Source organism: Scomber japonicus, chromosome 6, assembly GCF_027409825.1.
Source record: "Scomber japonicus isolate fScoJap1 chromosome 6, fScoJap1.pri, whole genome shotgun sequence".
NCBI classification, from domain to species: Eukaryota; Metazoa; Chordata; class Actinopteri; order Scombriformes; family Scombridae; genus Scomber; species Scomber japonicus.
This window is the reverse complement of record NC_070583.1, coordinates 25902309-25916735: the sequence shown is the minus strand read 5'-3', so window position 1 is coordinate 25916735 and position 14427 is coordinate 25902309. Positions and strand designations below refer to the sequence as shown.

The 14427-nt window shown below is 43.9% G+C and overlaps 1 protein-coding gene across 1 annotated transcript in view; it reads right to left on the bottom strand.

The window, feature by feature from the left end:
• The window catches only part of schip1 (schwannomin interacting protein 1), a 39499-nt gene extending 32691 nt beyond the window's left edge, over window positions 1-6808 (bottom strand). Inside the window, exons 1-2 of the mRNA XM_053321140.1 lie at window positions 6677-6808; window positions 2932-3705 (exon numbers count right to left, since the gene is read on the bottom strand). Of these exons, the coding sequence (XP_053177115.1) occupies window positions 2932-3705; window positions 6677-6685 (783 nt within the window). The 5' untranslated portion in view covers window positions 6686-6808. The remainder of the gene's footprint in view (window positions 1-2931; window positions 3706-6676) is intronic.
• Window positions 6809-14427: the final 7619 nt, after the last annotated feature.

The window sequence follows — 14427 nt, the reverse complement described above, 5'->3', positions numbered from 1 at the left end:
GGGCATGGATATTTTCCTAATACTTTTTTTTCCACTATGCACTTTGGAAAACATACAGGTAAATGTGACCTAACCCCCACCCACCTCCCTTGGCCTCAAGACAGCCTTGAAACAATAATATTATTGTTTATCTTTCAGGGCTGCAGAGCTTAATGGAGGGTTAGGGGTAGTGTTACCCCTGATGGACTTGAGGTCCCTGTGGGCCCCTCTCTGCCACGTGCCTCCCGAGTTCATTAGAAACAAATTACGATCAGGTCACCATGCCCCTCGTCCTCATGAATCCCCCTGACCCCACACCCTACAGCTTGCAGGCAGATGCTGAGATTATAGCAGCCAGAAACCACACCCTAACTAAACACACCTGCACCAATATGACTAGTGTAGTTCATTCATACAAAATGGGCCACAAAGATGAAACACAACACAAAATAAAGTACCACAGAGAGTTTAAGGTCACTGAACAGTGGAAAAAAATTACCTCTACCAAGAGTGTTTTATACAGTAAGGTCATAAACACAGCCCAATTAACTTTAGACTCTCCTGTACTGTAAATCAGACAATGCCTGTTGCCATGGATATGTGAACAGGACAACCAGGATGCAGGAAAAGGTCTTGACATTAGTGTCTGTGTATCCCTGATTTTAATGATCCATATTAAAAAAAAAACTTAAGCACAACCAAAACTGTGTGTAAGCAAAACCAGTCTCCATGCACTTAGCAACCAGTACTGATTATAAGCTTTGAGCTTTGAGTGTCTTTGTTCGGAAAGCACAGATGCTTTTGAAGCTCTAGTGAAGCATGAATGTCTGTCCCGCTGGACCACAGCAAGATCCCAGACAGACAGACCCCTCCATACATGAACACATGCACCATCTCACTGGTGGGTCCCGCCTGAGTAGATGTCTAAATATTTAACAACATTTTAAAAGCACCAGCCCTCCTTTTCCCTCTAGGGTGTCTGGTAAGTCCTGCAAATTTGAGAATTAAGACTTTCAGACGCCCCCTGGCATAGAAAGAGAAGGGGGATGTTGTGTCGTACAGTCCACACATTATCTATACCTTATCTTTTTCAGGGTCACAGAGGGCCGGAGCTTTTCCCAGTAGAGTCTCGGCCTAAATTGCCACTTGACTGCTTTTGTGCTTTTGTATTAACAGGTTAGTAAGGGGGTCAATACTAGCACGGTCCTCTTTTACTGTAGAGGGAGGCTCAGAAAAGGAACGTAGCAAACCGAAAGGTCAAAATGACTAATCAGGAGCTCAGGAATGGACTGATAAGATTTATATGATCCATATGACTCAGATGATTTTGAGAGTAGGAATGTCCAAGATATGAGTGTGTGTCTCCGGTCTTCTTCGGTATATCTCTTCAGCTCCCTGCTCAGGTAGGATTACACGGCTAATTCCAATTTCTTATCTACACAGGACCATCGAAATCTGAGGCCTTTCTGGGTTTTCCTTGTAATAGGAGAGACAGCTGGAGACCCAGTCTATCTCTGTCTGCCACATAGGGCCAAGTCTATAGCTTCATGTACACACAAAACAGTGACCAAGAATGTCTCTACAGTGAGAGGAACGTGTGTGAACTTATGTGTGTGTGCATATGTGTTGTAAGACGATAATGGCTCCATGTGGATACAGAGGCTCTCTTTCAAGAGATTTTCCTCTACCCAGGTCAATTATATCACAGACCACTGGGAGAGAGACCAGACATACCAGACTAAAACATACCAGAAGGTGACCTTCCCATTTAAGATGGACAGCAGGTAATGAACATTGACGCATTCACACAAGCCATGTGGCCCTGAACTGCCTGGTCCCAACGATACCATCTTCTTGCCCTTTCCTCCCTCTTTCCTTCCTCTCATCCCCCACTTCTCCCGCTGCATTCCTGACATGCCTCAGGGAGACAGAGGGGGCCTCCAGGGCAGGCAAACAAAGACACACAAGACACACAACACACTCACAATGGCACTGGCTTCAGCCATTGTCTGTGTGCACTGAGGAAAAGGTTTTGGTGCTCGCATGCCAAAAGGAACACCAATTCTCTTCTTCCAAACACACTCACCCTGGCTCAGTTTTATTTGGCGACAGAAGTGACTGCGCTTAAACTGTGGTTGCTGTAAACAATTTTCTCCTGATCCACTGTAAAAAGTTTTAAAACTACACAATTTTAGACCCACAGAATAACATAAAACTATTTTTGATTGTGATTTCAACTAAGTTGAAATGAGATTGCAAGTGCAACAGAAAAGCCTTGCAGTGCAGCTGTTAGTGCGACATGAAGGGCCTGCATGGCTGCTCTCTGCAGAATGTCGATGCAACACTGACCTCTTCTGGTAGAAATACTACATGGCCACAACAAAGAACATACAGATTAAAAAAAAGAGGTTACACAGGTTCAAGTCTCTAAGGTCAGCCATGAGCCTTTGCTGCTGTGTTTTTTTGACCAAAATCATCAAATAATAATACCGGTAATTATGTTCCATTTGTGCTCTCACTCATAACAATATGCCAGTCACATTTCTGGGAGTTGAGTTCAGATTTTGTGCAGTTTTCTCTATATCAGTGTATTTCCTGCTGATGTCTGTTTTCATGTGCAGTGAGACTGAATCCCTTTTTCCTCACTGCCCCCTGCAGCCTCCACTTCCCTCCAGCTGTGTAGTCCAGACTTTCATGATGGTCAGGTTAATAGCGGGCCACATAGCTTAGCGCTACATTAGCCAACTAATCCCTCTTCCTTACTCCAACTAACCTGACTTCATACTTTCCAGGGTCCATCTGACACGGATAACTGCTGGATTACAGCAGCCCACCAAAGTATGGGAAAACTAGGAAAAAATATGTACGGGATAACCTTTGACACACATAAGAAGAAAATCTTAAAAGGCCAACAAGAACAGACTGAAACATGTAAAATCCTTGCACACTCACTGAGGTGTAGTTGGTCTTGCCCATGTTGTGATTCTGGATGTGGTTGAGGTTCTGGTTCTCCTGCTCTCGGCACTGCAGCCCCGCCAGGTGCCTCTCCAGGGCTGCCCAGTCCATGGTGGGCAGAGGCTCCTCCTCTACACCCTCCTCCTCTCTGTATCCCCCCATCCGTCCCCCAGTCCCTCCACTGCCTCCTCCACTGCCAGCCCCACCACTGCTGCGGCTCCCACTGCCTTGACTAGAGCTGCGGTGTCTGGGCTTGGGAGTCCCTGTGCCACCCTGTGGTGTACCTGGGGAGTGGAGCTGGTTGCTCCTGGGCAAAATCAGATTGCCGTTCTGTTTCAGTTCCTCGGGCACGGCTGCAGCTGAGGTGGCAGTGCGTCCACCAGGGGCCGGGAGGGGTGGGACGGTCTTCACATCCTGCAATTCTTCTGCAAGGCTGCGGCTGTTCACTGTCTTCCTGTAGCCTCCACCGACCCTGTCAACCCCTATGACGCCTCCTCCGCCTTCTTCCTGACCAGGAGGCTGTGGAGAGGCGTAGTCCTCTCCATACTCGCTCTCCCACTCCTCTATCACCTTTTTCTTATACTCTTGGTAGTCCTCATCCTCCTCATAGTCCTCTAAGGTGACCAGGTCCAGAGATGGGGAGGATTTGTAGTCCTCCAAAGTGGCCAGGTCAAGAGAAGGGGAGCAAGGTGTAACCTTGTTGGAGTTGGACTCTGAGCTGGAGCGACTGGATGCATCACTCCCCAGGTCCATGCCATCCTCCCGGTAATCCTGCAATGACAGAGGTGAAGACAGATAGATTTAGACTGAGGACAGGAGAGAGGGACACATATAAGTACAAGAGTTCAAAAGAGACATAAGAAAAGAGAGGGAAGGAGGGAAGAGAAGAGGAAAATGTATTATTGAGGAAAAGATTTTTTAGGGAAGTGTGTTCACTTAGATTAGTCACACTAGTATTGTGGTTTGAGACAGGCAACCACAAAGCACTTCCTGTCCTGTAGGAACTTCCTTTCTACTAGAATTTGCAGTCACTGTCTCTGTTGGACTTGTTTCTAGTCTGCTCCCTAGACAACAAGCACAAGTCCAAAGCTTACCAATCTTGCTAGACTTTGCTATCCGATAATCTCATTCATTTTACATTACTCTGTATTGGCCAATGTAAACATTTATGTGTGTGGGCTTGTGTATTACGTGACACACACACAGTGAAGGCGGAGTCTGTGTGGCTGGATGTGTCAGAATAATATCCCACCACCCACTGCTACATCTGCACAGCACCACAGGGACAAAATAGGGTGTTATGAGGGTCGAGAGTGAGTGACGCTGACATGTGACTGGAAACTGTGACATCGACAGATGAGTCCAGCGTTGCTATCTACGCTTGACTGTGTTGCTCCTGCAGAGCCCCGATCACCGCCTGACTGATTAGTTCACACCTAATGAAAATGTCTGTGTTGTTTACAACCCTCCACAAATATCCGCCTGACCTGAGCCTTCTCTTGCAGAGTTATCAGTATTTTCTCATCAGTATAACATTATCAAAGTGCCTCACACCACTTTTAAAAGTTAATGAAAAGCAAGGATTCAAAACACACACACACACACACACACACACACACACACACACACACATAAGCAACATTTCTCTCAGGGAAGACCAATTAATGACAGATTGCTATGTGATCCACATTATGAATTGCTCAAAAAAATTAATTAATTAAGAACATTGCTGAATGCACTACAAGGACTCAAAGTAGTTTTGCCAGTTATAATACTTGAGGGGGAAATAGCAATAAATATATATTTAATTAAGCTTTTTTATAAACCACACTGTGTAGACACTGGCTGTTGACGTCAGAGAGAACAGTGCAGAAAATATCTATGTTGGGAGAAGCAATGTGACTCAGCATCTTGGAGACTAGATAGCTACACAAATTGCTGATGCAGTGTAGAGACCTAAGTCACAGTGTGCTAAGGAACTCTCCTTTCACCATGAAATGCTAACAGGTCAGAGAGAACAGAAGTGGAGCTGCTGCAGGGATGAGGATGACACAGGCACCACAAATACACATATTGCTTAAGACGTGATTGAGAGGTTTCATTACATAGTTAAAACTAAGTTATTAGAAAAGCAGTGGGAATTGTAGTCCACTATGTTGTTGGTATCTCCGAGATTTCTAAAGTTGTATTATTAACAGTATTACCACTGATGAATTAGTTAACTTCCAGAATAGATGATTACAGTTTTTTCTTGTCATCCCTTAAGTTTAGACGATAATGAAGAGACATTTAAAACCTCCCTATATTCAGTTCGTTTGGGATCATTTCCAACAATCTGTGAGTGCTTGACATGAAAAACTCCAGGAGCCCCTGTGGGTTTACAACTGAAGGGGGAGGACTTATTATCTGCCTACTTATGGCCTAATACTCTGAATTCGCGTAGACCTTGTGTTTTACAGCAAAATGACTTCGGTCGCGATTATGTGAATTTATAACAGAACATATTTAGGTTACAAAATGCAGCACGGGTGCTCATATTTCACCACACAATGTATCAATTTAGCAGCACACCGGAAAACAACCTTACCGACGTGCTCATCAAACGCGCTGGATCACTACGCGGTCACCAGTCCTTCTGGTGTGTGAGCCAGCCTGTCATATTGACACTCTTTAAGAACTGAAAGACCCCCCCCCCCCCGCCCTCCCCTAATAAAAACCGGCGTCAGGAACCGGATGGGTTTTCCTCTCCAAAAGTAGGAAGATCGCTAAGTAGAGAAAGAGTATCCAAGGCGATCACGTCTCAAATCTCGGTCACCGATCCTCTGTGGATGTGTGCAGTCTCCAAGCAGCGTCTGGTTTCCAAATAATATCACGACAATAGCTACGTGATGGTCACATGAGCCCGATTAGAATAATGTAATCATTTAAAGTGTGTGTTTATGACAGAGAGAGAGAGAGAGAAAGAGAGAGAGACAGACAGCAGGCAGAGAGAGACGGAGAGAAAGGAAGGCGCTGGAAGACGGCCCGGCAGGCGGTAAAGCTGATCCGCTGTGGGATTAACCGAAGCGCAGCATACAGGCTGGATTTGGCCAACAAAATACATGCAAATTGACAGCTGCACCGTTCCCCACCCCGCCGCCGAGTGGGTGCTTGAGGGGGGCGTTTAATTTACGTCAAAGACTACCCCTCACAACTCTGCCCGTCGTTTGGTAGAGATGGTTTGAGAAGGGGACATCATCGCATACGCCCAGTCTTTGCTTTCCATCGAGCGCACTCCAAGTGGCATTTCTGCACGCATGACAGTTGCATGATTACATCTGGCTAGATATAGGCTATTATTTATGTCGGTGGGTGGGGAGGGGGCAGGAAGGATTGGTGGATTGAGAAGACACATAAAGCCTAATTCTGATTATAAACGTAAACATGGTGCGCGTGCGTTTCTTCAAATTGCGGAGTCATTCATAGGCTACTCAAATGATGTCATGTTTCCAAAAAAGTCCCAGGAGGAACCTGATATCCCCCCGGCAACAGCGGTGACAGAAACGCCCAGCATCACACTATCACACGGCGGGTGACACCCACTACAGCTGCGACCAGGCTGACCCCCACTCTTATTCACCATTGTCACTATTATCGGTCAAAATTAAAGTCACTGCCTGCCTGGAGAAAACCTGTCCCCGAGAGACGAGCTAAAAGTAGCCAGGATGCGACATCAGTGGCGTTTAAACGAGGCTATACTCACTGTCATCATCTTTGCAGCTTCCCTTCCACGTCTCAAGACATGGTAAAGTGTAAATCCCAGCTGTTAGGCGACGGTGATGGTGCTGACTTGTTCACAGCAGCCTTATTTTAAGGGCGGACGGCGGGGCTGAAGGCTTCGCCGGAGAAATGACAGAGAGCCGGTAGATAATTCAGTACAGTCATCGCTCTGAGTGTGTAGTCTGTCCACCGTGAAGCCAACCGGAGTGTGAATCCTGATGAAAAAATAACGTGGATGGCTTAAAATCCCCGCAGGTCAACGCCGCTTCTCTGCTCTCCTCCCCGGCACACAGAGAGATGCCCAACCAAGCAGTTCAGCCTGCGCTCCTCTCTCTCCCACGTCAGCTGGAAAATAAATTGCTCTGAGTTAAGTGCGTCCCTTTTATATTGTGGGCTTACGCACGTTTCAGAGCTCACACCCAACCAGGCCGCCTTTATAACTCAGTTATTAGTCAGAAACATGACTTCAAACTAAGCGCAAAACAACCTCCTGTTTCTTTGCTTTGCGCAGGTTTTCTGTTTGTTGCAGTTCCTATAAGCCGGCTCTCTGTCGCAGCCTGCATCTCCGAGCAGAGGAGAAAGTGACGACGACAAAACACAACTAAAGCCCAACCTTCTGCACCCACTGACCTTGCAAATGGCACACACACACACACACACACACACACACACACACACACACACACAGAGGGAGGGCGAGAGAGAGAGAGAGAGAGAGAGAGAGAGAGAGAGAGAGAGAGAGAGAGAGACTATTTAAGTGAATTATTAAACATAAAGGCTACTTCTGGTGTTCTGAATGTAGAATATTTCCAGACCCCATTTTCGAGCCATCACATATTTAGAACTGCAGTGATCCCAAGGACCCCTCTGCTATTATATTTGCTATTCTACTTCACAATTTTAAAGCAAAGACTGTTATTTTTATTTTACACTCAATTGCCAGTGTATTGGTACACCTGCACAATGTAATGTAACCTAGTGCAACATCCCTGCAAAAAACTTGCATCTGTGAAGCTTGCAATGTTCTGTTTGTGTTGGGTTCGTTGTAAATTATCTACTTTTGAGAATTGTATTTTTCTTACTTTGTATACTCTCTCTTGCCTTCTACTTTTTGATTGCTATGCACCACACTTAGGCACATTCCTTGTATGTGAAAACCTACTTGGCAATAACCCTGTTTCTACTGTTTTTTAGTGTTTTAGTACATGCATATGTGGGGTGAAAGAATACTGGAAACACCTCCCAGTGTAACATCACTAACTGCAGCCTTGAAGAATGAGCAGAAACACCTCAATGACACAGTGTCAGCAAAAACAGAACATTATCAGTTTCAGAAAGACAAGATGTAATAGAGTGGAACTATTGCAGTAAAGCTTAAAATATTATTGTTTCAGACCCTTCAGACTGTGTTTACAAATTAAATATCTTTGGGTGTAGGCTGGTTGGAGATATTTGAAGATGTTACCTTGAGCTCCGAGAGTTTGTTAGAAATTAGAAATTTCATAGACTTGACTATTAGTAATAGATTAATCAATAAAGAAAAGAATCATTACTTTAACTCTTATGAACTCATAGCTAATCTGATGTATCAGATGTCTGCATACTTTTAGTGTTCTCTACAAGTGTCATAGCTTATATAAGGATAAAGGCACTGTATTAGACACGTTTACATGTGCACACACACACACCCACATACACACACACACAGACACACACCCATGCAGAAACACATGCAGACGGCATCTTCATGTTGTATTCTGTTTCCGTTTGCAGCAGCTGGTAATTTACATATTCCGAAATGGAGATCGAGTTAAATGTCAGTGATAAACCAATCTCATCAACAGCAGGAGTAAAATGCATTCCAAATCATTTGTATAACAAGTGTTATGATTAAGAATTGAAATTGGCATCTCGAGTGGGTAAAGTCAAACATTTGGAAAATACAAAAGAGCTGTGTTGCACTCCGGTGGTGTCGTTGGGAACCTCTCAGTGAGTCACTCTGCTTCCACAACTTCTTCTGCTCTGCTCTACACGGCCGGCTGGGCGCAGCCTAGATTTGTAGTTGTTTGAAGAATGGGAGCTGTCTTCAGATATGGTGCGTTGAATATATAATAGCAGCACAAAGGAGTTCATCCATGTAATAACAGAGCAGTACTTCAAAGACCCCTGGCTGAGCCTTTCCTTACTCTACAGTATGGACAGCGCTAGTGGGGATCTCCCCAAAGAGGAGCCAGCAGGAGTCCAGCCTATTGCTCCCACTCCATTCCCCACCACTGCTTTCAACTCTCTTATCAGCTCTTCCACTCCTCCCCTCTGCTTTTCCTCCCCAATTCCCCAAATATTAATCGGTCATAGTGAAGTAAAGTAAGTAGTTGTAGAGTTAACTGAACGCCTTTAAGGTGGATGAGGCACTTTTGTGGGGTTTTATCTTCGAGAGAATGTGAGGACTAAAAGTTCATATGTTCACTATGCAATTAACTTATCATTAACTTGTCAACAGGAGGCTAATATTGTTTAGGTCACCACATGCATGCGCACACAGTATGCTTTCTTTGAAGTTTCCATTTCCTAATAGCGTCAAAGCCTCCAAAAACAGCTGACATGGCATCCTTCCCTTCAGCAACTTGTTTCACGAATCAGTAAAAGCAGCAACAAGCATGGTGTCAAAAGGGCAGAATGAAGATGTCCATGTGGCACATCAAAGCCCTTTGTTCCATGTCTTCATCACACCTGGAAGAAGATGACTTTTACTGTACTTTTGATTGAGGAAGTGGTCAAAGAAAGTTCACCGCTCAACATGATGTTCAGCTCCAGTTCAGGCATCTTGGATCAATCACTCCCCCTGTTTTGTTTTGTTTTTTCCTTCACTTTACCAAGAAGCAGAGGTGTGGTGTCTGTCAAACTGCCATTCAATGGGATTTACCAATCACTGAGGGGGCAGAATCATGTGGAAAAACAACCTGGTCTAGATCTACAGTATCTGGGAAAGCTTTGCTCTATCTGCCTGCCTAACAGTCCATCCGCAGCAACTATCTGGCAGAAATCACCGAAGGCCCATTACTGACAGAGAGATAAGGCTGGAGAAAAGAATGCCCCTCAGATAATACTGAAAAGTCAGGGAACATCTTCCTCTGCTTATATCTGTCTCTCAGGCGTTTAAAAAACAGGGAGCTCCTGACAGTCGGTGAGAAATTGAAACTGTCTCTGCCTTGTCAGGAACTCACCAACTCTAACGGAGAGACACCAAAAGTGACCTTGGAGGATTTCTTTCCTACTCTCTGTTCTTCTGTTTCTCCGTGTCTCTCACCTTGAAATAAGGCTCGGGCAGAACCAGATGACAGAAAATGAAGCGTCAGAAACATGACTGTGGTACAAGGCCAGACCTGCAGATGGGAAATGTCCTGCTTGGTTATGAGACACACAGAGCCATGAGAGGCCAGACAATAGACTCAACACTCACCTCTCTCTCTACATGTCATGACTTTTTTAGATAAAGAACACCCAATTCTGGCTGTCATGCCAGAAACCTACATACTTTTACCATTTACCCTATAGCTTCTAAACATACTTCTTACTATCACATAATGCCAAAAAGAGTCCTACAGTATGTAATTGACTTTGAGTGATTCCTACATGTAAAGATAAATGGAAAATTGTAAACATTTATCAAACCATTACTTCCTGAGAAAGAGAAGGGTTTCACTGAGCCCCACATGTTCAATCTTGTGTGCATAAGGATTTTGCTAACAAACTAGAAAACCTGGGTAAGTTTCCTTGATAATTGTAGTTTTATATAAATGAATGTGCTCAGCATATAAACCAATTCAAAGATGTAATGTAGACACGTTGCACCACACCACCGCCTTCTTCTGTAAATAATGCTTACCTTAAAGCTTGATTTATGAGCTATTCTTTATATATGGTGGCTCATGCTTAGGCACTGTACAACATATGTGTACCACTGCGAAAATGCACTTATACCATTGTCAGGGCTATGGAGGCAATGGAGATACCAAATGGGGACCACAAGAACTGTCTGCATCTACTGACCGATGCCTGTAGAGATTGTTCAGAGTGCAGACAACATGAACAAAGCTCAAGAAAGACTTTTTCAGTGAGTCATATTTAGCATTTCATTTTCAGTGAAAACCTTGTGCTCATCGCAATCCCTTCTCTCTATTAATGAATATATTAATGTGATTGTGTGGGAGAAGCCTACTGAGACATGAGACAAGGCCAAATTGAAGTTACCTGTATGTAACTCTCATTATGTGTATGTAGCCTGCAGTCTAATCATGTTTATAAAGTGAATGGAATTAAGGTAAACACGGTTACTGTGGGATGTATAGAGACTGATCTTACCATACATCCAGTTACTGTTGTGGTGATCATACTGTATAAGTGTGAAATATGATGCTGAACTTTAAATATCTAATGAGTCACATTAATGTAAAAATCTTATATTACTATAAACAGGTTCTGGTTTGCCCACACTGACCTGGTACACCTGAATTATTTATAAAGGGAAATATCCCACTGTATAAACAGTGCAGCAAAATGTCTGACGGTTGATAAATTTATCTCGTCATATGCTATATATCATCTTTTCACCAAGCCTATGTGGACAGTCTCTATTTGTTGCAATATGTACACAAAGTGCCACCTTCAGGCTGTATGAAGGCTGCCTGTGCCTTGAGACAGCAGCCGCAGCAGGATGCATACTGCAAGATGATGAATAGAGATGTCAGATGGCCACAATAGAGGTCGGATCCTTAACTGGCCGACTGACCTGCCTTTCTAAATAGAATGGGTGGCCAAAGCATTCAGACCAGCCATCAATCTCCTTCGCAAACACAATGATGATTTACTCCATTCAAATCACTGGGTGAGTGAAAAGGGGAGCAACAAAGAGGAGGGTGCATGCAGGCAACAATTTGAAAGTGTATGTACATCTGTGTCTGAAATGTGTTCATGTGCTGTGATGCATAACCAAGCGGCTTTGCAGCATGTTTTTGTAATTGTGTTTACACAATCTGTCGAAACCACAGCACTTGTATTGGATTGCACCACTAATACCTGAATGTAATATATTGATCTTCCCTTCCATACTGTATATCCAGCCAACAATTTCACTTGCTAACGAAGTGTGAAATGAATTGTGAGAGCAACATCTTGTTGAATGTATATATGAGCATGGAAAGCTATTAGATTCATTTACAGTGAATGGGAGGCATGTTGAGCTCTAGTCTGCACTATAGTATGTGCAGGGTCAGGTTGTTGCACACTGATGACATACTCTGACCAAATTTGTTTAATCTAGCTCAGTTTTATGGAGGCTAAATGGATCGTTCAGTGGTGGACAGCATTTCACACATCTTAGCATGGAGATTCATTAAGAAGCATTACAACCAAACTAGCAATTACAGAAAAGACTAAAATATGTACATCTGGTCATAACCATAAAGAAAGTGAGAGCAGGAAATAAAAAGCTATAAATGTCATGAAGGGGGAGGCAATAGTATTGCTGAGAGGGAGGAGGGGGAGAATTACAGTGATGAAGAAGTTGTGAAAGATGAAAATATTGCTAATGACGATAGTGCCAATCACCACAGAAATCAGAGTGATTACTACCCTGCTTGTGCTGATGAAAATGAGTGAGGAGATGATCACGGACTGGTTACATATTGATATTTATATCAGCCAAAATAAAAAAAACAGGCACTTCCTGTAACAGTTGAGAGCTGAGAATGCTGCAAGAAAAATGTTAAATCCAATCAAAGATCTTTATGCTGGATAAAAGCTGGATTCAGACCCAACTTCCCCCAGGGAACTGGAACCAGCAGAGTTTGGAAAAGTCAGTCAAGTCATTAATGAAGTTATGACCAGAGTCACCGCTGTGACAGGAGATCTTAATCGCCTGCAAGAGTGGAGAGCCGAGACCTACTCCAGACCCATTTAGTCCATGGCACTCTAATGCTAATTAGAGGGAAAGAAGGGACGGCTTATAATCTGTTCAATTAGCCCAGCCTGGAGAGGTGTCCTGTGGGGCTGAGAAGAGATTCAGGCTTGGGACCGTGTGCTGTTACTGAAGACCATTTTCAAAAAGCACAGGGGAGAGTCCTTAAGGTTTATGAGATGGTCATGTTGAAATTTCTAAGCTTCTAAAGCTTTCCTATTCATTGTCAAACACATCTCTCACAGTCTGTTTTTTCCTGCTCTCACTCATCTTTACATTTCCAAACCATATTTGCTCTTTCTGCAACGCAGCAGAAAACATCCGCAGTGGTTAAAGTCAGATATAGAAACGGAGACTGAGAGTGTGTCAGGTCTCAATCCCCATCCTCTCTGGCAACTCTCCTCGCTGTTTCTGTGCCCTGTCAGCAGTACACCCAGTCAGAGATATGCATCCACCCTGCCCTGTGCTACGCTCAGCTCTGCTCTGCACCGTGCAGTGCGCAGATGTCCACACAATTTACTGCCCACACCAAATTGGATCACTTCTCTGGTGTTTTGTGCAGGCCTCGCACCTGCTGTTCTCCAACTTCTCTCATAAAAGACTAAACATCCAGAGATTGTGGAGAAGAGAAGAGGGAGAAAGCTGGAGTTGATTTAAGGAGCAAATTAAACCAAAGAAGACTGTATGAGAGAGACAGAAAAAGAGGGGAAAAGGGTTGGTGGTGGGTATGAAAAAAGAAGAAATTGTCCACTACTTTTGTTGCTTCCCCTCCCTACATGCACACATCTTTGATAAGATTCTACCTCTGAGCACAAGCTTGTTTGGGGAAATCACACTGTAGTCTGGTGGTTTCAGTACAAACCAGTAATGAACTACAGCTTGCACAGTTTGACCTCAGAGGCAACCATGTCATCCGCTAGGTCATCACAGAGTTGTTGAGGTTAAGCACAATCTGACATCTGATTGACTCTACCTGAGTTGGTGGTGTATAGATCATTGGAGTAACAGGAGAAAAAAGATGTGTGTGTCTGTGATTTCTGGTAATACACGTGTGCATGTTTCCCCCCCAGGGACCCTGGCAGGTTGTGGCACACTGTCTAGATCAATTATTGATCCTGGACTGCCAGGTGTGACATTCTCCTGCATCCATCTCAGACGTGGCCTCATAACTCATCATCACAGAAATGGCACGAGAGAAAGACAGAGCAACGACTGAATAACTCTATCTTCACCACGTTGTTGTTGGGTTATTTTACAAAGATTACATTAATGCCTGCATTTTTAGATGATTTGCTTCTGCAAGGGCAACTACAATATGGTAAATATTGTGGTTACATTTGTACAGTTGGTGTGTAATGGGATGCAAACTCTGGTATAAAAGTTGAACATGCCAAAAGCTTCAACCACCACCCTGACAGCTTCAGTACATACTACTTTCAGCATACTACTTTCTGCATTGGCACTAAACTCTGGCGATGGACTTGAGTTGTGCACTGCAGAACCATCCAATATGAAAATAATTCTCAGGATACTGTTCAACTACATGCTGTCCCTTTCGGACATTGCTGTCTATCATACAATTTCCAAATTTGCATTGCATTTACACACATTTTTAATATTCCCCATTTTTACACACACACACACACACACACACACACACACACACACACACACACACACACACACACACACACACACACACACACACACACACACACACACACACACACACACTCAATTGCCGTCAACCCCAATTCACTGTTTAAAATTTAAGGTAG